The sequence below is a fragment of the Pleurodeles waltl genome, chromosome 6 (assembly GCF_031143425.1).
Source record: "Pleurodeles waltl isolate 20211129_DDA chromosome 6, aPleWal1.hap1.20221129, whole genome shotgun sequence".
Taxonomy (NCBI): domain Eukaryota; kingdom Metazoa; phylum Chordata; class Amphibia; order Caudata; family Salamandridae; genus Pleurodeles; species Pleurodeles waltl.
This window is the reverse complement of record NC_090445.1, coordinates 823,064,522-823,089,930: the sequence shown is the minus strand read 5'-3', so window position 1 is coordinate 823,089,930 and position 25,409 is coordinate 823,064,522. Positions and strand designations below refer to the sequence as shown.

The 25,409-nt window shown below is 47.0% G+C and overlaps 1 protein-coding gene across 1 annotated transcript in view; it reads right to left on the bottom strand.

Annotated features, from left to right (window-relative positions):
- Positions 1–5,087: 5,087 nt before the first annotated feature.
- Positions 5,088–25,409, bottom strand: part of LOC138300287 (calcium homeostasis modulator protein 3-like) — a 95,898-nt gene continuing 75,576 nt past the window's right edge. The window contains exon 4 of the mRNA XM_069239474.1: positions 5,088–11,448. Coding sequence (XP_069095575.1) covers positions 11,017–11,448 — 432 coding nt within the window. The 3' untranslated portion in view covers positions 5,088–11,016. The remainder of the gene's footprint in view (positions 11,449–25,409) is intronic.

Here is a 25,409-nt window from a genome sequence, read left to right as displayed (position 1 = left end):
TGGGTTATAAGCATAGCCCTGACAAATTTTCCGCAGGCATAATAGAGATCTTTCAACCACATTCCAAAGCACTATCATACATTGATGACATCTACCTTACAGACAACAACTTGGAAGCACATTTCAATAGGATGGACTGCATGGTGACAATACTAACATCACACGGTTACATATTTAACTTCAAAAAGTCTAAAACTGCCACCTCGATTGCACCTTTTCTTGGATCTGAATTATCCAATGAGGTCAAGGGAATGACATCAGATTTCCTTCAGAAATGTGCTACCTTGAAGATGCCTGACACACTGAAGAAATTACAATCCCAGTTGGGGGGTTCTTAACTTCGGACGGCTTACTTGCCACACGGTGCAGAGTGAGGGAAGCCCTTGTATGATTCAATTTCTCCCATGTCTTCTGCAAAGCAATGGATGAATCAACATACTGATGTATTGTGTGCGCTGCAAGTAGACATGCTAGAGACAAAATATTTACAGACTAGGGTATACCAAGATGACCAAAAGTATTACAAATCTTAACCAAGCTATTCAGGTTAAACATATGTAATCTACAATGAGGGACAGACTTTTCCCATGGCATACAAATCACACTTGAATTGTCCATCTGAAGCATGTTTTACTTCCATTGAGAAAATTATTATAGCTGTGCAGACAGCTATCTTGAAAGAATGCCTGTTTACACCAGGAAAACAAATAATTGTGTTTTTTTCTGGTACCAGCACCAGAGGCAGCCACTAAGGTAAGCATTCCTGATAATCTAGCCCCACACCCGAAATGGGTGCAGTGGGCATCTTCCTTAAGTGTTGTGGGTGTTACATTTCAGTAGGACCTGACTCTTCAGACACAGGCTGTCCTTCAATATGAACAGAACGTTACTCCAGTTCCTAAAACCTTGCCCATTGAGTCATACCAGAGCGTGTTCGATACAGATGGCTCTACGCAACCTGTGGTAGAAACTGAGCAAAAGTACTTTGCAGCCTGCGCAGCAGTGCAGGTTGCAGCTAAAGATGATGAGTTCCACTCATGGCACACTCACACCAAAATCCAAGGTGACAGCATTACACAGCATGCAAAAATTCATGCCTTCGTACTTGCATGACAGAAGTCTGACCAGTCAGTTCACACGCTAATGATGTCTGATTCATTTTTATGTATGCAAGGTTACAATGTAGATTTAAAACATTGACACATGAACTGTTTCAAAGATTCATAAGGGAAAGTGCTTGAAAATAAACATCTGTGGGGAAAGATTGCTGTCTCAGAAGATAAGCTTCCATTGGTCTATTTGGCACACACTTTGGGCCATTAGCATGATGGAATTTATAGCAAAGGGAATTGTACAGCCAACTTAGCTGCAAAGGGTGCAGTACAGGCTGTTAAGTTAATGGTCCTAAACAGACTATTTATGAAGCGAGGAGTTGTTCAAGCAAACATGAGAAAATCTGGGGCAGATGGCGGAATTATCATGGACTGGGTGTGGAAGGGTATTGATTGTATTTACGAACTGTAATTATTGTGGGACAAGTGGACAGTGGTCATGATGTACTGTTCTTTTTGCAAAAAATAAATAAAATTGGTTATCAAAACAAAAGTTAGAGGTCCTTACTAGAACTCAAACCAAGATTGACAGAGATATACTAGCAGCTATACAGGCAACAATGAAGAGTGACATGCCGCTAGTCGGCTTCCCTCTTAAATAATTCTACACCCTCAATTCATATAACACCCCTGTGATTAATATACCAGTAATAGTATACTGTAGTATACATAGTACATAGTAAACCGCCTAGATTAGACATAATCAAAGCAGCCCATGAGGGGCTGGCATCTGCTCATGCTTGGATAAATGCAACAGTAGCAATACCACAGCAATGAGAGATTATGGTCGAAAGTGTGGTGTTTGTCAACAGATTGAAGCTCCTAGTTTTAGAAGACCAAGCAGACTCCCCTCACAGTCTCCAATGTACAATTTAGGATTTTATATTTGAACCTGTCAAGCTAATTAATTCTGTTAATCAATACAAGTACATGTGGTGGCATTCGAATCATGTTCTCGATTCCTATGGGTGTGGCGTCAAAGATATGCAGGTGCTCAAGCAGTCATAAAGGACTTGCTATGTCCCTTAGTCATGGGAGCAGTCCATACCTTTCATTCAGACAATGATCCTGCATTCACCTCCAAAGCTTACAGGGTTGCTATATGTGCTTTAGGAGTATGTCTGCAATGCAGAAACCTATCTCAAGTGAAGAATAACAGGTTACTCAAGCTTGCTAATGATATGCTTAAACAAGCCCTGACCATTAGAATACTCAGTTCAAGTCTTAATTGGCTCAATTACCTGTATGGAGTTCAGAGAGCATTAAATGACTTGCGTTGATAAGTATTAGGACGGTGCACTCCTTATAAAGTACTCTTCGGAGTGCCTATGTATGTACCCTGCCTAGATAATCATGGAAAAGTTGTGGAAGAAAAATAATTTGACCTGGACCAATGCTTAAACATCTTAGAAAAAAACCAAGAGGTCAAAGAAAAGCTATGAAATTTGAAACATTCGGTGCCACCACCAAAAAAGGGAAGGTGTCAACAGCGGCTTAAGGGTGGGTCCCACAATTAGATGATCTAGTTTGAGAAAAGATTCACAAGTAAGCTTATGGGCCATCCTGCAGACCATCCGTTCTAGTTCTTGGGGGAAAAGGTGATTGAACTGTAACACTGCCTCCTTTGTCTGGTTCAAAGAGAAACAGACATGCGTCTTTTTTGAGCAACAACACCTCATGAGAAGGAATCTGTATTCTGCACAGATTACGTTTCACCACATTTCTTCTTGGTTCTCATTGGTTTCATGGCACATACCTGATATCACCTAGGCCCTGTGTTGAGATCGCTATAGGAGTGTTTCTTTTCATCATGTAGCTAATAACGCTGACTTTTGTTCTGCTACTACTAAATGGACATTACCTCTCAGAAAGAACTCTTGCACAATCTGTGGTTCAAGATCTATAACTGCATCTTTCTTCCCACAGAGCTCTATCAGATCCCTGCGCTGCAAACTTTACAGCTTATTCTGCGCCCAAGGGCACAGTTTGGGAAAGGGTTCCCTATCAGGTTATGGGATACTAAAATTGCCATATGTGTTGAAAGTTTCAATGAATGATGTGATTATTCCTGGTTCTATTTCAGGTAACTGGGACACTGAGACTGTAAAATGTCTGATGTCTGTTTTACAGCCTTATACAACCCTAAATAATGAAGATCCCTATTTGAATGCATTGAATTACAACAAAATATACAGTTTTCATCATTATGCACACTATCACAGATATGAAACTACCTATCTCAGAGACATATGAAATTACACACAGTGGGAGTATTGTGAAGCTCCTCCCCTTAATAGTCATACAAATTTCTTAAAGAAATGTCCTTATTTCTAGAGTGAGGATAGGCCTCATCCCTTGTCAATTTATTTTTCACAGCATCCCACAACTCCCAAAAAATTAAATTACAACAAGCTAATTTATTCAGAGGAGTTAAATGAGGATGTTGCCATAAAGGGATATGAATTTTGAAAAGAAAATATTGATGAGAAAAGTATTTGGTGAACCAAATATTGGCAAGTTCAAGGTCAAGAGGACCTAATCCGAGTTTGCATTATACCCAAAGAAATTATTTTTCAGGATGTAACTATCTAGCATACTACCTCTCTGAGATTTCGGAACTATGAAATATCTTGAAAAACTCCTTATACTAAAGGTTGGTTCAACACTGTCCACCAATTGGCAACTATAAATAAACATCTCTGACACTGAACTAAAAGCAGTAATCCAAAATTGAACTTTTAATTCCTCAGAATTCCCTCCTGAAAGTTTAGCCTTCTGGACCTTGTGATTTCAATACATGGTTGCATTGTTTCCTTTCTAACATCCCTGGTCTAAAAGCTAATCACCCTGATCCTCAGTATAATAGACACATACCTGTAGTGGTTTCCACATATAATGTGGGTAAGCTGCAACATTGTTGGTTAGCACATTCCAGTCTTTTGGCTGTGAAAGAGCACTAGTTCTTAATTAAATGAAGCATCAATTTAACTGAATTCCTCCTGGGACCACACCCCACTAGAACTAAAAATATATATAACAACTAGTATATGTGCCATTTACAATGAATGGAACAAATACTCAGAAAGAGAAGCTGCAGAACAAATGTGATAGATAAAGAAAATGTGCAAGTAGTTTTTAGACTCATCAAAAGTGGCATTCACACATTCTCCAAAAGAGTGCATTCACTTAATGACATTATGCTTTCAGCATTATATCTCCTTAAAGGAGAATTAGATCTTTTACAACATGGCCAGGTGCAGCTAAGAGCTACAATATAGTAACACTGGGCTTTACAAACTCTTAGAACAGCTTATATGCACTGGCAACTTCTAAATGAAACAGCTATTTTTGAGCCTCACAACTTAACACCAACACAGAAAACAAAGGCTAAGAAGGAATCCACTTACACTTCGTTAAGTATGGAGCAGATGGAGGGAATACTATTTTCTGTTAGGGAAAATCCACCTGTTAGCTGGTTGGAACACAGTAATTTCCTTGTAAATTACAACTTTCATGATTGCCATAAATATAAATCATTGGGCTGGTTTGAGAAAGTGCACAATTCACATTTGTGGACAGTTGCTTTCTCCTAAATGTGCTTAAATGAAGATGAGCATGTGCTCATTAGTGTTTCTAGCTGCAGAAATCCTATAGGTCATTAACTACTGTGCTAGTCAATCTCTTTGCATGGAATGTGTAACCTTTGATGCCTGCTTTGAACTTTGTCTTATCCGTAACTCCCATTTCGTCCATCCCCATGCACTACGCAAATTTAACTAATGGTTGTTATTTAATGTTAACCAACATCAGATGCTGCAGGTTGGAAGCCGGCCAACTTTAAGTGATTACAGTTTGTAGAACTGTATTGTGGAAGAACCTTGTACCCACCACCTCAACATGTGTTCAAATAAGTCCCTTTACCATACCATCGATATGAAAGATATGCAATTTGACAAAATTAGTAAATGTGCTACAGTTTCTTTAATAAAAAGAAGTCCCTTTGACATCTGTGGCAGAAACCTACGATTTGCAGACAGGCATCTTCAGAAATACAGAGGCTGTTACAAACACAATACCCAACTCAGTTTGACAAAATTGGTCACACGATTTTAAATATGTCCAGTACAACTGCTATTGTAGGCTTTTTTCAAAAACATCGGATCTGGTCTGATGACTGGTTTTAAAGCTGTGTTCGGATTGATTCCATCATTTTTCCAATCCTGGATCTCATATCTTTTTGGAGGATTCCCCACCATTTATATACTTACCAGCTGTGGTGTTGTTAACACGTATCCAGCTGAACAAAAGTGTGGAGAGACCATGGGGCACTACCTGGAAAATAAGTAGCTTTCTGAATTCATCATGAGCTGGATTTTATCCTTTCACAAAATTGATGCTCTACAAGTAAAACCTGTCTTTTGGTGTATGAACTGTACAACTGAAATCATCTTGGAACTGCATCTGGAGCAGCCGCTAGTGGCTTTCCTAGACATGGAAACCATTGTAGTCAAATCAGAAGCAATGTCAACCAACGCACCCACTAATGCTGCAAAATGCTTGCTATGATGGATTAGCTCTGCCCTTTGAATAGTTACCCGAGTATTGGCTCATACTGCTGATGTAATTTAAGTCATCACTCTTGCTGTTAGAGACATGCATTAGTGCTGTTGTAATTATATTTGGTGTGGTTGTTACTCGTGAACTAAGCAACAGAATGCAAAAGTTAAAATAAACACTTTTAAATCATATAGAGTGTCTTCTCTTAGCACAGTACTTGTATCTTCATTTCCAAAGAACAAAATAGACTTTATTTACCACTGCATCCCAACTCCTTTACAGCGCTGTTAGTAACTCAGAAAGCACAGGCACCACACTGGCAGCTATGTCAAGTGCTGTTGTGTGGGTCTACAATAACATGGACTTTCATGCTTAAGAGCCGGTGCACTGAACTACGTCCATGTACCCTTGAGCGGGAAAACCAAACATGGTAGACGTAGGCCAAAGCCCTTGTTTTGCAACAAATGTATTGTGGTCCAAAAGCTACAAAGGTACCATTGAGGTGCAACAGAGAATGATGGATAAAGTGGGTACAATTTGTTATTTAGCATTACATTTAAGAACAAAGTGATTTGGGTTCACATCATGATAGGCCATCAACTTGAATGGCTCAGTTTATTGATGTCATTTTCTACATCGTTCAGGCTCATTGTAATGCACATATCAGTTAAATGTCTAAAGTCTACAATCAAAAGTAATTTCTTTCCTGTATCTGGCAGTGTCATTTGGTCATATTCCCCACTAACATTTACAAATGAAGAGAACCCCTTTCTAAGGAAATTGTTGGAGTCGCCTCCATGTGCAACTATTTAAGAAATGTACTTAGAATTAAATACTCCGCACATCAGTAATAAGATAGCTGTGGCGACTGATGCTTGATTTGGGCAAATCAAAAGGTGAGTCTAACACATGTAATTATTATGTGGTTCCTCACTTTATTACAATGTTCCTTTGCCTTTTACATTAAAAGAATAGAACTTGGATCAACTCCTTACATGCCATGCAAAAAAATGCTAAGTTAGAGAAGGGCATCTGTTCAGGCTTATTTACAATTGAAATTGTTCCCAGGTTTGGAGAAATATTTGCTATTGATTGAAGAAAGGTACTTTATGGGGGCATGGCTTGGCCACTGAAGATGGCAGCTGCAACTTTGTTAAGCTCTGCTCTAGAACCCCATAAAATCCCCTGAATCCAATAGGTGTGGTAAGAGCCAGATCTGCCCCCTTTGGGGGGGCCTGCAGGGCCTGATGGCCTGGCACAGTTGGCGGTGTGGTGCAGCATATCCAGCCAGAACCCTGTAGTGGTGTGTTACATCCTAGTGTTGAGTGATGTGCAGCTGGTCCTTGATGCATGCCGGCCCCTGGACTGGTGACCTGAGGCAGGAGGTGTGGGCATTTAAAGTGACCTAGGAAGACATCCATGAGCAGTGTGGCCACACAGTAGGCACCTCTGTGAGGAGAGCGGCTCATACCCAGGACGTCACAAGAGAAACAGATGCTTCAAAGGGAGTAGAGTGGGGGATGTTGTGAGAAGTGGGGGATTTGTTTTTGCACTATATCACTTGCCATAATGATATGGGCAGCATTCAGCACTAGTACAATACATGATTATAGATAGTGGCATCACTCTCTCAGTACATGTAAAAAACTAATATGGAATGTTAACAGACTAATGGCCTAATTTAGAGTAGGACCAGCGGGTCACTCCGCCACAAATGTGACAGATATCACGTCTGCAGTATTATATGTGCATGATATTCAATGGCACTTGTAATGCGGCAGATGGGATACGTGTCACATTTGTAAAGAAGTAACCCATCTGCCAAACTCTAAATCCGGCCCTAAATTATAAGATCACCTAAAAAAAATAGCGTTTGATCCCGTTAAAGCTCGTGGTGGAGGGATCAATAAAGTGACCCAATATAGCAGACCACCATTTGCCATCAATTGTGCATAATTTGGATAGAAAACACAGATCTATGACTAAGTGTGTACAAAATTACTCTATAGTTACTTCAATAGTTAATTTCTTCAGAGCACTAGCAATCATCACAAATCATAGTTACATAAATATACATGAATAATGGGCATACAAAAAATGCAACAAAGTGAAATTAGTAATTTGAAGCAGTAATGCACAAACAACTGGAGCTATGGATCTCAAATCTGAGTCACACTGCACACACAAACTACTGGACTGGTCCTCTTTCGTAGGCTTGACTGATGTGTGGCATACCTGTCACCCAGGAGCCCGGAGATACACTTTCTTCTCAAGTGTGCATAAAGTACTTTCAAGACTGGACTGTTTTTTCATGCCAGCAGCAAATGTCACAGACTAAAGGGAATAGAAATACTCTGCAGGGAGTATCTGACCACTTGCCTGTATTGCTCAATTTGGTCTATAGCAGAGGCAACTGGTGCCTCAGTGCCTGGTGGCTTCTGGATGATCACTTTGTCACAATCATTCCGGACAACTTTACTGAATACTTGCACATCAAGGCACCCTCAGTGGAATTGCAGGGGATTCGACTGAAGGCATTTGAGGCAGTGATTAGGGATAGAGCCATGTCTCACATCAAGTGACATAGCTGAAGCGTTGGACTCCACCTAACCGCAAATAAAAGATCTAACTCTTGACACTGCTAGACACATATGGAGGACCTACCAGAGCTGTCTATCTGACTCAGTGGACAAAGCTGGGAAGCTATTGTCGGCAACCCCAGGGTTGTTGGCTAGGATAACCCACCAGCCTCCATATTAGACAGGGTAAGACAGTCTCTGAGGCCAAGAAAATAGCAGATTCCTTTGCAGATTACTACATCTCACTATATGCTCCTGGAGAATAAGAGCTTTGACCGGTAACTGCAGTTCTCCCAGTCAAGCCCCTCAGTCCCCTGACCGCATGGATCTAGATTCTCCAATTATATTAGTAGAAATCTCAGAGGCTGTTACTAGCATATAGTCGGGTAGGACACCCTGACCCAAAGGTTTCCAATAGAAATTTTCAAAAGGTTTGCCTTCCTGGCCAACCCCAACCTCTTATCGCTATCCAACTTAATTAACCATTTGGCCACTTACTAAAAAAATTACATAGGGCAATGATGTTCCCTATGAGGCACCAGAACTTCCATCATCCCATAGGCCGATATTGCTCATCAACTAAGGTCTTTTCCAAAGTATTTGCCAAATGCCTTGTTCAAATCTTCACGCAATTAGTGTATCAAGATGAAACTAGCTTTATGCCAAGGCTCAGAACCCATCAGTCTTAAATGACTGCAACTGGTGACAGCTATGAGTATTGAGCTGGTGGTGTCAACAGCTCTAGCCCTCACTGATTTAAAAAAAGCATTTGACTCCTATGTGTAGGGAGTTTCCGTTAGTGTTCTCCAAAATTTAATTTGGGCCCTACTTTATACAATGCATCAGTATGCTTTATAATGACAAATGGACACAGGTGAAGATTTGGTGGACTTGCCCATACACTTTGAGATTGCGCAGGACATGATACTGGCGTGCCCGCTGTCACCCCTGCTCTTTGTCTTTAAGACAGAGCCAACTGCTGAACTGATCAGAAAAGATGCTCGAGAGGATTCCAATGGAACAGACCTGTGTAAGACTGCATTTCTCTATATGCAGGTAGCGTCCTCATTGTCATCCAGGACCACCTCACTATCAGTGACTGATTAATGAGCATTCTAAAAGTTGCTAATCAACACAAATTACCCCTGGTACCACTGGGAGAACATCAAGACTGGTCAGCTGTGGTAATCAAGCACTCTGTAATGCTTGTAAAATGTAAATACATAGGAGTCACGTTGCCCCACCCCTAGGAAAACAAGAACCTCAACATTCTTCCCTTGCTCATCAAAAATGGTGAGGATCTGAAACAATGCACCACACTGCCTTTCTTGATACTGGACAGGAACGCTGTCTACAAAATGATAATCCTACTTAAGTGGCTCAATACACTGCAAACCTACCATTACATTATAAACAAAATAACCTCTAGGCCTAAATCCAAGGAACGAGATTTCCTGTGGGCTGGAAAGCAGACTTGCATATTCTTCATCAAATGTACTCTGTCAGTCCACAACAGGGGGATGAACTTACAGTTACATTATTGGGAAGCTCACCTAGTCAACATAAATAACTGGATCCATGGTAACAGAAATTACCCTGATGGGTAGAGCATGATGCATATGTGCTCTTTTAGCAGCTCAAAACTGAATACTCTCTACACTATTCCCAGTTGTCAATTCCTCCAACGAAGGCATGTTTTGGGAAAGTACAGACTGAAATTGGCCAACCTCCAAGAATTCAACCCTCTGGAGGCCAGGTTGATCACAGGAACTTTGGGTAGAAATGGCATATCGAACATTTATCACTTATTGGTGGTGAGCGGCCTGACCACACTATACCCCAGCATGCCCAGTGGGAGGCTGACCTCAGCTTCCTTGAGACATGGAATGCGGGGAAGCTAAAATGGCACCAAGATATCTAGCCATATCATCTAGCCCTCATCTAATCCAGGTCAAATACTTACACAGAACGTATTACACCCCGTAGAGATTATGGAGGCTAAGGTCAACACACTCCTCCATCTGAAAGCACTTCAACCAACCGTTCTAGAGATATGTGCAGTGCACACTGGCAGGTGAGTTAGAGAGGTCCGAAGTCCTCACACTAAGAATTGCCCTACCAGGAAAAGATGAACTAAGGGGACCTAGAAGTGCTCATACACTGATAAGGTTGGTTGTCTAATTGCAAAGTGAGGTATTGCATGGATATGGAGAGCGTAACTCCCTCTATTACATGAATGAGGGGGTTTGTATGGCGCCACCTTGGAGAAAGAGGTGTACTAGGTCGGGGATTGCCCACAACAGCACTTTAGGATCAGAGGCATCTGTGGGATATACTTTCAACCTGGCATTACCTAATCCTCTGACTGGTGATAACACCACTCGTACTATCCTTTCGACAGATCTGGACGTGACACCAGACCCCACAGCTCCACTCTGAACCACACAAACCGCCCAATAAAACCCAAAATGGGTGGCCGGGCTCGTAGTTGATGATCACTGTTTCTCTGAAAATGTCACGACTGCTCGTATTTGTGTTGCATTTGTCTTCTGTCAATTCTGAGTGTCAAAGACGTCTGTTATCTGTTTTGTTGATTGCATATAATCCAATAAAAATATGATAAAAAGAAACAAGCATTGGCAATGTCAAGAGGTCTGGCTTTAAAGAATGCTGTACGGAAATGTGAAGCATTACAATGAAATGGCATGGGAATTCATATGTATTTGTGTGGAAGCAAAGGTTCAATAACGGCAGAATATTGTTAACCACTAAGTGACTTTAGCCACAAAGTCACTGCCACACGAGCCTGAATGAGTTTCATTCTGTAGAGGCGTGCTGTAGTTTCTGATGGACACAGGGGGCTTACAGTTATACCACGTTTCCAATATCGTCATTAGGTGGTCTGGATATAGTGTTGTGTAGAGGCTCTCTTTGTCTGCCAAGATTTCCATTGCGTTCTTAGAGTTATTATTATTTTGCGGCCGGGTTTTGTCAAAGGATTCAAAGAAATGCTTCATGTAGTTTGTGGCAAATGAATGGTTCTGCTGTATACAGGCCTCTGCGAAGAATTTATCTTCCAGGTCAGTGTAACAAGCCCAGTAACGGGTTTGAAAAGTCACTGGAGTGTAGAACAAAGGCCCTAGGAGACGTGCCAGGGCGCCAAAAAAGATGAACAACAGCACAGAGCTCCATCCAAGGGCCTAAGGATGAAACAGAAAACAAACAAAACATTGTTAAGATTGCTACTGCGGGTCGGCTGTGAGCAATTTACTTACACCACAAAAACTGTGATATGTATGGGCAAAAGTGATAGCACACAAATATCGAATTCTCGCAAAGCACTATATATTATAAGAGAAAAAATAATTCAGTAACGCAAGAACTTCAGGCGTTTAAAATTTTATGCTAGAAATCATCACCTCTTAAGGAAGAATACAATTAAATTTCATGGGCACCAATGTATACTTATGCTTGGATATTTCTACACTCCTTGTTTATGCATCAAGAGAATACACTTTTAACAGCCAGTCCAACAAAAATCAACATTATGACTACTATTCTCATGAATCTCTCACATGGGTTGAGGCAGATTACTATGTTATTATTGTTATAAATACATTCATAAAACGATTTTCATTTGTTTCATTTAATTTCACACGAACTATAGCTGTTCTTTTCAGCTACATCTGAAGACTATGGCCCTCATTATGACTTTGGCGGTCTATTTACAAGACCGCCAAAGCCGCAGATGCCAAAGACCGCCAGTGCTGTCGGTCTTCTGCCCACCATATCACGGGTACTGCCAGATTTCCACCACACTTTGGACAGACATTCAGCAGTAGTCGTGCTGGCGGGCGAAGGCACTCTGGCGGTTCCACCACCTGCACCACCCCGCCAGCAGGACCCTGCCCGCCATATTATGGGTCATAATACGGTCTGGCGGTGTCCTGACGGCTGGGTGCAGCTGGCGGTGGAAGCGCCCTTTCCCATTCCCTGCTGGACACCCTTCTCCCCAGAACAGGTAGGGTGACTCGTCTGACAGGGGATGGGGGTGGGAGTGTGGAAGATGTTGTGTGTGCATGTATGTGTGTGTGGTGTCTGCGTGTGTGCATGAATGTGTGTATGCGTGTCCGAAGAATGCTGAAGTGAATGCATTTCTGCATGTAAGTGGGTACACATGCCAATATGTGTGCTTGGATGGGTGTGAGTATGCATGCTTGAATGCTTGTATGAATGTTGTGAATGCTGCGTGTGTTGTGTATGGATGCGTGTGAGTGGATGTGTGCATGTAAGTGTAGGTGAATGGGTGTATGTGTGGTGTGTGTGGGTGTCTGTGTGCATGTATGCGGGGAGTAGGGAGGGCTGTGGCTGAAGGAGGGGTGGGGAAGGGGGGTCTAGTGCTTGGTAAGAGGGTGGAGGGGGTTCTAGTGCTTGGTGGGGGGTCGGGGAGCCATCTACCGGTGACAGGGAGGTAATTCCCTGTCACCGGTAGCCTTTCTGCCACGTGGCGGTGCTACCGCTGTGGAAACCATGTCGGAAGGCTGGCTCCTAATACCGCTGGTGGTTTCTGTGGACCGCTGGGTTGGAGATGATTATCTCCGGCCCGGCAGTTCAGACCGCCATGGAGGTATGAGTGGAGATGTGGAGAGTTGGCAGAGGCCAACCTGACACACTCTGGTGGGACCGCCACATTTACCCTGGCGGACAAAAGACCTTCAGGGTCAAAATTACCACCTATGCTGTATGAGGAGGAAAATATGCATGTGAATTTGTGGGTACTGGGCTAGGTGTAGTTGGCAATGTAACAGTGCACTAAGTCTCACCAGGCTGCAAATTTCAAATAAAGCAAAATCAGTGTGTGTAGTTTCAATGAAAAAAGTAGCAAAAAATGTAACTCTAAAAACTGTATAACAAGAATGAGTTGCAAAAGAGTAACATTATCACGCAATAAGTCATCATTACACTAATAAGTCTAGAGAAATATGTAAAGACGAAAGTGATATTAGTACAAGGAGAAATACAAGAGAGGAGATTTTAGCTGCTTCAAGAATTCAAGAACTGGATGCTCAGTTGTGGTGCTCAGTACAGACTGGGGGTTTTGATGCATATTACAGTCAGGAGCCATTGATGCATATTACAGTCGGGACTATTGGTGCTTGTTGCAAATGGGGTTGATTGATGGGACTGGCACAATTATAGTTTCTGTTGTCTTTGTTGAAGTTTATTGCATACATCCATTACTCCTTGGGCCAATTGATGCATGTTCTTTTCTGTGGCCGTTGAATCATATAATGCCTGGAATAATGACAACAATTATCTAGGGTAATAGATTCATATACTTCCTTGGTCCACAGATCCATATACTTTGTGGGGTCATTGATGCATATGATTGACTGGGTCATTCATGTACAGTGCTTTAATGGGGCACTCAAACAGTACTGACTGAGTACATACGTTTTCATTACTGTCTAGGTTTATAGATGCATATAAAGTCTTTGCATATGGTGGTTGCATTGGGATTATAGGGATGGGAGCTGGTGCAAACCATTTGGCGGTTGTCTAATCTAATGATTGAAAAATGGGGATTAAAGGCAGCTTCATACATTCTCTGCTGTTAGGCTGTGGCCAGAGACCATAATGTTTAATAGCTGTATGACAAGGACTTTCTGATTGTCTTCTTCTCTTGTATACAGCAGTTTTGAAGGACTCTTGGTTTCAAATCGTGCTGCAAGTTAAACGATAGTTGTCAATCTGGGATCATTTGTTTAAGACTACACTTTGGGAGTGGTAGAGTTTCACTAGAGAAGAAGCTTTCAGGTTGAATGACACCTTTTGCCTTCTGAGAAGTTGATGAGAGGACGATCTTTGCACCTAAATGTAGAGGGATTCATGGCCATGCAGTTATTATGAGGCTGATTTCTTGTTAGTTTTCGAATAGTGAAAACGGTTCTGTTCAAACTAAAATACTGTTAGCCGAGTAGTATCTCTTATGTGTTACTGTTAGTAGGGCAGTATTCTGGGACAAAGCGAACAGTGGGATTATGTTCCGTCGGCTGGCACAGCAACAGTACGTTTTTTGGGATGTTGGCAGTAAGAAGAAAAGTTTTCAGGAATGGTGGGTGCAGGGAGCGACGTGATAGCAAACCTTACTAAATTTGCACTGTATGCCCTTCCTTTTCCACTCTGCCCTCTTGCCATTGCAGCGTGCCCTCTTACCCCTGCACCCTTCTCTTGAACCCAGCACCCTCCTATTGCCTTCTGCACTATCCCTCTGTATTCTGCCTCATCACCTTATCAGAATCTTTTACCCCTCCCTCTAATCCCCAGTTTAAAGGTGACTAAATGTATATTGTGTCAAGCTTATAAAAGAAAGGCAGCATGACATCAGCAGTGCAATCGTTCCCAATACAAAGAACAGGTGACAGCTTTACATCCATCGTTTTACACACAGAGCAGGTACAACATGTGTTGCAGCAGTGTAAGATGCCCTGTGTGTATATGTAAGGAAATGCCTCCTTAGCATGGTTACCCCTGACTTTTTGCCTTTGCTGATGCTAAGTTATGATTTGAAAGTATGCTGAGGCCTGCTAATCAGGCCCCAGCACCAGTGTTCTTTCCCTAACCTGTACTGTTGTTTCCACAATTGGCACACCCTGGCATCCAGGTAAGTCCCTTGTAACTGGTACCCCTGGTACCAAGGGCCCTGATGCCAGGGAAGGTCTCTAAGGGCTGCAGCATGTCTTATGCCACCCTGGGGACCCCTCACTCAGCACAGACGCACTGCTTGCCAGCTTGTGTGTGCTGGTGAGGATAAAAAGACTAAGTCGACATGGCACTCCCATCAGGGTGCCATGCCAACCTCACACTGCCTACAGGTATAGATAAGTCACCCCTCTAGCAGGCCTTACAGTCCTAAGGCAGGGTGCACTATACCATAGGTGAGGGCATAAGTGCATGAGCACTGTGCCCCTACAGTGTCTAAGCAAAACCTTAGACATTGTAAGTGCAGGGTAGCCATAAGAGTATATGGTCTGGGAGTCTGTCATGCACGAACTCCACAGCACCATAATGGCTAAACTGAAAACTTGGAAGTTTGGTATCAAACTTCTCAGCACAATAAATGCACACTGATGCCAGTGTACATTTTATTGTAACATACACCCCAGAGGGCACCTTAGAGGTGCCCCCTGAAACCTTAACCGACTATCCGTGTAGGCTGACTAGTTCTAGCAGCCTGTCACACACCAGACATGTTGCTGGCCACATGGGGAGAGTGCCTTTGTCACTCTGTGGCTAGTAACAAAGCCTGTACTGGGTGGAGGTGCTTCTCACCTCCCCCTGCAGGAACTGTAATGCCTGGCGGTGAGCCTCAAAGGCTCACCCCCTTTGTTACAGCACCCCAGGGCACTCCAGCTTAGTGGAGTTGCCCGCCCCCTCCGGCCACGGCCCCACTTTTGGAGGCAAGGCCGGAGGAGATAATGAGAAAAACAAGGAGGAGTCACTGGCCAGTCAGGACAGCCCCTAAGGTGTCCTAAGCTGAGGTGACTCTAACTTTTAGAAATCCTCCATCTTGCAGATGGAGGATTCCCCCAATAGGATTAGGGATGTGCCCCCCTCCCCTCAGGGAGGAGGCACAAAGAGGGTGTAGCCACCCTCAGGGCTAGTAGCCATTGGCTACTAACCCCCCCAGACCTAAACACACCCCTAAATTCAGTATTTAGGGGCTCCCCAGAACCTAGGAACTCAGATTCCTGCAACCTAAGAAGAAGAGGACTGCTGAACTGAAAACCTGCAGAGAAGACGGAGACACCAACTGCTTTGGCCCCAGCTCTACCGGCCTGTCTCCCCACTTCTAAAAACACTGCTCCAGCGACGCGTTCCCAGGGTCCAGCAACCTCTGAAGCCTCAGAGGACTACCCTGCATCTAGAAGGACTAAGAACTCCAGAGGACAGCGGCTTTGTTTCCCCAAGACTGCAACTTTGCAACAAAGAAGCAACTTTGAAACAACACACGTTTCCCGCCGGAAGCGTGAGACTTTGCACTCTGCACCCAACGCCCACGGCTCGACTTGTGGAGAACAAACACCACAGGGAGGACTCCCCGGCGACTACGAGACCGTGAGTAGCCAGAGGTGACCCCCCTGAGCCCCCACAGCGACGCCTGCAGAGGGACTGCCTGCTTCAAAGATCCGACGCCTGGTAGAGACTGCACCCGCAGCGCACAGGTATTGCGAACCCGACGCTTGTTTGCACACTGCACCCGGCCGCCCCGTGCTGCTGAGGGTGTACTTTCTGTGTGGACTTGTGTCCCCCCCGGTGCCCTACAAAACCGCCCTGGTCTGCCCTCCGAAGACGTGGGTACTTACCTGCTGGCAGACTGGAACCGGGGCACCCCCTTCTCCATTGGGCACCACTTTGACCTCTGCACCTGACCGGCCCTGAGCTGCTGGTGTAGTAACTTTGGGGTTGCTCTGAACCCCCAATGGTGGGCTACCTTGGACCCAAACTTGAACCCCATAGGTGGTTTACTTACCTGCAAAAACTAACAAACACTTACCTCCCCCAGGAACTGTTGAAAATTGCACTGTGTCTAGTTTTAAAATAGCTATATGTCATTTATGTGAAAATTGTATATGCTATTTTGCTAATTCAAAGTTCCTAAAGTACCTACCTGAAATACCTTTCATTTGTATTGCTTGTAAATCTTGAACCTGTGGTTCTTAAAATAAACTAAGAAAATATATTTTTCTATACAAAAACCTATTGGCCTGGAATTGTCTCTGAGTGTGTGTTCCTCATTTATTGCTTGTGTGTGTACAACAAATGCTTAACACTACTCCTCTGATAAGCCTACTGCTCGACCACACTATCACAAAATAGAGCATTAGAATTATCTCTTTTTGCCACTATCTCACCTCTAAGGGGAACCCTTGGACTCTGTGCATACTATTCGTTACTTTGAAATAGTGCATACAGAGCCAACTTCCTACATTGGTGGATCAGCGGTGGGGTACAAGACTTTGCATTTGCTGGACTACTCAGCCAATACCTGATCACACGACTAAATTCCAAAAATTGTCATTAGAAACTGATTTTTGAAATTTGAGCTATTTTTCTAAATTTTTAAAAGTCCTGCTAGGGCCTTGTGTTAGTCCCTGTTAGCATTTCTTTTAGAGTTTAAAAGTTTTGTAAAAGTTTGAATTAAGTTCTAGAGATAGTTTTAGATTCTTAAAAAGTATTCCAACTTTTAGAAACATAGGGGGTCATTACAACATTGGCGGTATAAGGCGCTTACCGCCGTGCAGAAGACCACCAATACACCGCTGCGGCAGACCACCACAGCTATTTTATGACACACATCACGGAATCCGCCGAAATTCTGACACCCTCACAACACCGCCACACCAAAGGTCAGCGATAAACTTGCGGAAACAAATCCTCCACCTACATGCCAACAGAAACACGCCCATGCTATTACGACCCACGAATCCACCCGGCGGTCTTTCAACCGCGGTATTCCACTGGCGGTACACACCGCCGCGCTCAAAATACACACACATATACAAAACACCACCACATTGGACAATTCAAAATACACACACCTGATACACATACACACACCACTCCCACACACGCAATACAATATAAAACACACACCCACATCACACACAAACCCCTACAACCAGAAATTCTGAGAGAAGGCCAGAGAGAGAGCACAGCTATTGACAACCCCATCACACAGAGGCACACAACACCATCACCCACACAACATCCACGCACAAAACACCACATACCACTACACTCACCACACTCATCAACACATACACCACCCCACACATCACACATAACACCCCATGTCACGCCAAAGACACCCCCGCTTCTCGGAGGAGGAGCTCAGGGTCATGGTGGAGGAAATCGAATGGGTAGAGCCACAGCTATTTGGCTCACAGGTAAAGCATACATCAATAGCCAGGAAGATGGAGCTATGGCAAAGAATAGTGGACAGGGTCAACGCCTTGGGACAGCACCCAAGAAATAGGGAGGACATCAGGAAGAGGTGGAACGACCTACGGGGGAAGGTGCGTTCAACAGTCTCCAGGCACAACATCGCGGTGCAGCGGACTGGCGGCGGACCCCCACCTCCTCCCCCACAACTAACAACATGGGAGGAGCAAGTCCTGACCATCTTGCATCCTGAGGGCCTCGGAGGAGTCGGTGGAGGATGGGACACTGGTAAGTCAAATCTTAACTATCACATTCCCCACCCTACCTGCATGCTATCACACACCCCCACCCTCACACCCTCCCCTATCACCCCAAATCCTCACTAATCTACCCATGACACCAAACACCCATCCCAACACCAATCCCTGCATGACACAACTAAGCATGGTCACCCCTCACTAAAGCATGCCCACTGCACATACCCAGAACACCCCCCCAACCATCACCACACAAGCCCCCACATAGGAATGCCTGCACTGGGGATCACGCACACCCAACCATTGCACACCATTACACACACAAATGCAAAAATCATGTTCTTATACCCCTGCAGGAACCCGAAGGAACGTCACCACACCAGAGGGTCCAGACAACACCACTCCACCCCCAGAAGATGCCCACAGTGACGACAGCAGCTCTGCCCCACTGGATCTGGATGACCAGCCCGGACCATCGTGGGCCTCAGGACAGTCGGTTCCCCTTGCCCAGCCACAGCCCAACACCGAGCTGCCACCCTCTGGTAACACCAGCACAGCACCCACCCAGCGGGCCCAAACCTCCCTACCCAGGACAGGTCAATCAGCGGTGTGTCCACCACTACAGGGCACCCAGGCTAACCCACCACCCCAACAACAACACGGGCCTGGGGGCAGTGGTAGTGGGCACACAGTCCAGGGGACGGAGGCACAGGAACACCGGGGAACTGGGAGGGCTGCTGTGCGACAGAGGGAGGACAGGCCAAGGGAACCAACTCTCCACGAGGCCCTATCCTCCATCATGGGAGCATACCACCACTCCCAGGAGATGATGGCGACGGTCCTGGACAAGTTGCAGGAGACCCTGCGTCTGCAGGACGAACTGTATTTGGGGTTCAGGGAGGAGCTCAGGACCATCAGCTCCGCCCTGGGCACCATCGTAGGGGTGCTGACGGCCATTCAAAAGACCTTGAGGGACACCGTGGCACTCCAAGGGGCCCCTGACACTAGCCAGGACGACGAACTGCCCACCACCTCCGCCGGCGCTAGTGGACAGGACGCCCCGCCACAGGACCACCACACCAGCATCCCATTCCCTGCAGACGGACAACCACCACGCAAGCGGTCCCTGAGATCCAGGAACAGGACAGAGCAAGATGGCAAGACCCCTGCCAGGAAATAAGACCACACTGATTGTCCCCCCACTGTCCCACTTTGTCACCCTGTCAAGATTGGAACTGCCCCAGCTCCACTTCCAATGCCCAGATGGGCAGTGCACCTGTGAGACAACTAGACTGGACTCTGCCATGGACATTCCTCCACCATCACCCATCTCCATTTTACAACCTTCCTTGATTTTTTTAGCACTTAAATAAACACCCTTGAAAGCCAAAAAAAATCTTGAGTCAGTCTATGATTTGGAACTTTGTATTATCAATTACAGTGTCATAATGGGTTACCCATTGTAAGGCTAACATACCAATGTCACACATCACAAGCTCTTGAAGGATGCAAGCAGTTGACACGTAGGTTACCACACTTGTGAAACTGAAATGGAAGGGTACAACTCAATTAAAAAATAGTGAGTGAAATGTAGGTACATGATAGAGGTAGACGTGTGAAAGTTAATGTAATGTTAAACCAGAAAATGTTCTCACCTGTGTGTCACTGGAAATATTGCTGTATGACTGACTCCCTGTTGTCGTTTTCTCCATCCTCAGCTTCATCCTCATCACTGTCCACTGGCTCCACAGGCTCCACAGCTGCCACAACACCGTCATCTGGATCATCCTCCTGCAGAAAAGGCACCTGGCGTCGCAATGCCAAATTATGGAGCATGGAGCAGGCGATGATGATGTCGCACACCTTCTTCGGTGAGTAGAATAGGGATCCACCTGTCATATGGAGGCACCTGAACCTGGCCTTAAGAAGGCCGAAGGTGCGTTCGATTACCCTCCTAGTCCGCCCATGGGCATCATTGTACCGTTCCTCTGCCCTGGTCCTGGGATTCCTCACTGGGGTCAATAGCCAGGAAAGGTTGGGGTAACCAGAGTCCCCCAATAGCCATACACGGTGCCTCTGGAGTTGACCCATCATATCAGGGATGCTGCTATTCCGCAGGATGTAGGCGTCATGCACAGAGCCAGGGAACATTGCATTTACCTGCGAGATGTACTGGTCTGCCAAACAGACCATCTGGACATTCATGGAATGATAACTCTTCCGGTTTCTGTACACCTGTTCACTCCTGCGGGGGGGGACCAGAGCTACATGGGTCCCATCAATGGCACCTATGACGTTGGGGATATGTCCAAGGGCATAGAAGTCACCTTTCACTGTAGGCAAATCCTCCACCTCAGGGAAAATGATGTATCTCCTTACGTGTTTCAGCAGGGCAGACAACACTCTGGACAGCACGTTGGAAAACATAGGCTGGGACATCCCTGATGCCATGGCCGCTGTTGTCTGAAATGACCCACTTGCAAGGAAATGGAGCACTGATAGCACCTGCACGTCAGGGGTGATTCCAGTCGGATGGCGAATTGGTGACATCAGGTCTGGCTCCAACTGGGTACATAGTTCCTGGATTGTGGCACGGTCAAACCCGTAGGTGACGATGATATGTCTTTCTTCCATTGTCAACAGGTCCACCAGCGGTCGGTACACTGGAGGATTCCGCCATCTTCTCATATGTCCCAGCTGACGGTGCCTAAGAAGGACAACAGCGAAGAACGAGTCACTATTCCTCCAGGTATGTACCCACAGTTACACACAAGACTACACCAGACAAAAAAGCCTTCCTGTATGTGTGTTGAGTATAGGCCTAGCTATGCGTGACGCAGTAGTAAATGAAGCCATGTGGGCCCCTGAAATGGCGGCTGCCTGACCTCTAAACTGGGACAATGGGATTGTGGGGTAACTGAGCTGGCACTGCACACCGTCGCGGTAGGCGGTCGTAGACCGCGGCGCAATGCTGCATTGGTTAACATTGGACCCTATGGGTCCCAGGAGCCAATGAACAGGTGCGCCGGCGGTGATGATGCGCACCGCCGCGGACGTCACCGCCGCGGACGTCACCGCCATTTTCTATCTCTTCACTCACTAGATACCTGACCTTCGACAGGAGAGGACCTACACTGCTAGTGCTGCTGTGACCTCGGTCTGGAAGCGACAATGGCTGCTGCGTCTGGGGAAAGGGCCCCTGCCTTCACTGGACAGGAGTTGGAGAAACTTGTGGATGGGGTCCTCCCCCAGTTCACGCTACTCTACGGTCCTCCAGACCAACAGGTTAGTACACTGGGAGCACGTTGTATGGGCTAGGCCTGGGTGGAGAGGGCTGGGTGGAAGAGGGAAGGGGGCAGAGTCCATAGAACAGTTATGCATGGGAATGAATGGGCTACATGGCCAGAGTAGGGAGGGGGCCACTCACATTGACGGTGCAGTTGGTAATGACTGTTCCTCTTTCCTTGTGCATGTCATGTAGGTCAGCGCCCACCAGAAGAGGGACATTTGGCGTGCCATCGACAAGGAGGTCCAGACCCTGGGGGCCCACCAGAGACGGGGCACCCACTGCCGTAAGAGATGGGAGGACATTCGCCGCTGAAGCAAGAAGACGGCGGAGGCTCAGCTGGGGATGGCCTCCCAACGTGGGAGGGGTGCCCGTCACACCATGACCCCCCAGATGTTCCGGATCCTGGCGGTGGCCTACCCGGAGTTGGATGGGCGCTTGAGGACATCACAGCAGACACAAGGGGGTGAGTACAATCTCATTCAGCCCACTTTGCGTGCAGTGGAGGGGTCTGGGTGGGGGAGGTGGGCTGTGGGTGTCCCTAGGCCAGGGCGAGTTAGGTAGGCAAGGCCCCTCCGTAATGTAGGCCATGTGGCACTCAACCCCACCTCAGCAGAGTGGCAAGTTGAGGTATAGTTGCCCCTGTGGCATCCATATGCGCAGATTCTCACCATTGCCATGTAGGCCATGTCCCAGTAATTGCATGTGCAGAGGTCAGGAGCACGGCGTAATGCAGGGGGCTGCTGCGTCTGTCTTGTCCGCCAACGGTAGCGGTATGCCATATACTAAAACTCTCTTTGTTCTGTCTCCCCCCCTTTTCCTGCTCTCCCTGTCCTTTTGTACATCAGTATCATCAGGCGGAGGTACAGTGGCACCGGAGCACGAGGGAGCTGCATCCCACATGGCCATGGAGGGCCACACCACAGACTCTGAATGCACCAGTGGGACGGAGGGCGAGGGGAGCTTCACGTCGGCCACCGGATCACCAACCAGCGACACGGACTCGTCCACCGATGGGAGCTCCCCTGTGGTGGCGGCACCACCTGTGCGCCCCACTTCTACAGGTACAGCTGCCACCCCCCCTACCAGCACCGCCCTCCCAGCAGCCCCTCAGCGTTCGCCCCGTGCCCGCTCACCCAGGAGGGTGGGCATCACCTTCGCCCCAGTCACCCCTGCTGCCCTCAGTGAGGAGGCCATTGACCTCCTCAGGTCACTCACTGTTGGGCAGTCTACCATTGTGAATGCCATCCAGGGTGTAGAAAGGGAGCTGCAACACGATAATGCATTCCTGGAGGGCATTCATTCTGGTCAGGCTGTCCTTCAGCGAACCCTGCAATCTCTGGCCTCAGCACTGATGGCAGCCATTGTCCCTGTGTCTAGCCTCCCCCCTCCAACTTCCTCCACCCAGACCCAATCTCCTGTACCCCAGCCCATCCCAAGCACACCTACAGACCAGCAAGCACACAAGTCAATACACACAAGTAGCTCAAGCAAACATAGGCACCACACACACCACAGGCACTCACGCAAGCCTCACCCACATATAGACACAGCAACATCCACTGTCTCCACTGTGTCCCCCTCCTCCTCTTCTCCGTCCTCCCTCCCAGTCTCGTCTACACACACACCTGCATGCACCACATCTACAGGCACTAGGACTCGCACCAGGACACCCAGCACCACAAGCCGCTCACCTGCACTCACCACCTCCACTGCCATTTACACGTCCCCTGTGTCCTCTCCCAATGTGTCTGTGACGCCCCCTCCCAAAGTACCCAAACGCCGGCAATCACTCACCCAACATCCATCCACCTCACGACAGCCTCCAGTACCTGCATCCAAAACATCTAAAGTGACACCACCTACAACCACCTCCTCTTCCTCCACTCCCAAACCCCCTCCAGCTACCCATCCCAGTGTTCGTCAGAAACTGTCCCTCTGTCAAATTGACCTTTCCCCCCCCCCCCACCACCTCCAATTCATCAGTCCCGTCGTAGCGCCTCACCCAAAAAGCCTCCAGTACCAGTGGTGCGTGTTCCAGATTTTTGGAGTGCACCGGCCACCAGGGCAGGCAGTAGGACCCGGAGCCAAGGCAGTGGCAGCCCACCCCCTGTAAAGGCTCTGAAAATGGAGAGTTGGCGACTGGACCGTCTTAAGACTCCTGGTGGGACAACAAGTGACATGGGATCGAAGGCGATTGGTGAGTCAGCTGTAACTCCAACAAAGGTGGGGAAGGTCCAGAGGAAGTCTGCCCAGCCTGTTGTGAGTGTCACGGCGGAGAAGTGCCCCATTATATCCGGCGGTCCAGACACAACCGCCAGCACCGTCGTCACTGGTCCCGAGACCACCGCCAGAGTCACAGCCCAGGAGGGCACAAGTATCGTCACTGGTCAGAAGACCACCGCCAGAGTCACAGCCCAGGAGGGCACAAGTATCGTCACTGGTCAGGAGACCACCGCCAGAGTCACAGCCCAGGAGGGCACAAGTATCGTCACTGGTCCGGAGACCACTGCCAGAGTCACAGCCCAGGAGGGCACAAGTATAGTCACTGGTCAGGAGACCACCGCCAGAGTCACAGCCCAGGAGGACACAAGTATCGTAACTGGTCAGGAGACCACCGCCAGAGTCACAGCCCAGGAGGGCACAAGTATCGTCACTGGTCCAGAGACCACCGCCAGAGTCACAGCCCAGGAGGGCCCAAGTATCGTCACTGGTCAGGAGACCACCGCCAGAGTCATTGCCCAGGAGGGCACAAGTATCGTCACTGGTCAGGAGACCACCGCCGGAGTCACAGCCCATGAGGGGCCAGGATGCCACAGCCCCGCTGGGCAATGATGGAACGTCATGCCACACACCAATGCCCATTGTAGAGATCGTCATGCCACACACCAATGCCCAGTGTAGAGATCGTCATGCCACACACCAATGTCCGTATCAGAACCGCCATGGCAAAGCACCGCTGAACAGGGCAAAGACCGCCATGTCAAAGCACCGATGAACAGGGCAAAGACCGCCATGGCAAAGCACCGCTGAACAGTCCTGAAACGCCATGTCAAAGCACCGCTGAACAGGGCAAAGACCGCCATGGCAAAGCACCGCTGAACAGTCCTGAAACAACATGGCAAAGCACCGCTGAACAGGGCAAAGACCGCCATGGCAAAGCACCGCTGAACAGGGCAAAGACCGCCATGGCAAAGCACTGCTGAACAGGGCAAAGATCGCCATGTCAAAGCACTGCTGAACAGGGCAAAGACCGCCATGTCAAAGCACTGCTGAACAGGGCAAAGACCGCCATGGCAAAGCACCGCTGAACAGGGCAAACACCGCCATGGCAAAGCACCGCTGAACAGGGCAAACACCGCCATGGCAAAGCACCGCTGAACAGGGCATGCACCGTGTAGGAATGAATGGACCGCCACATCAGGCATCCTTCTCCCATGTGCAGCTGGGACAGTGACAGGACAGGTACTTTCACGTGGAGACTCATCCAGTCTGGGCACCAGTCCCCCTCCACAACCAGTGGAGACCTGCATCTACTTGAGAGACTGTGGCTTTGCACTCCCCAGGATGGCACAGTTGGCAAACCACCCACTGTAGTGACTTGAGAGACTGTGGCTTTGCACTCCCAAGGATGGCACAGTGGGAAAACCACCCACTGTAGTGACTTGAGAGA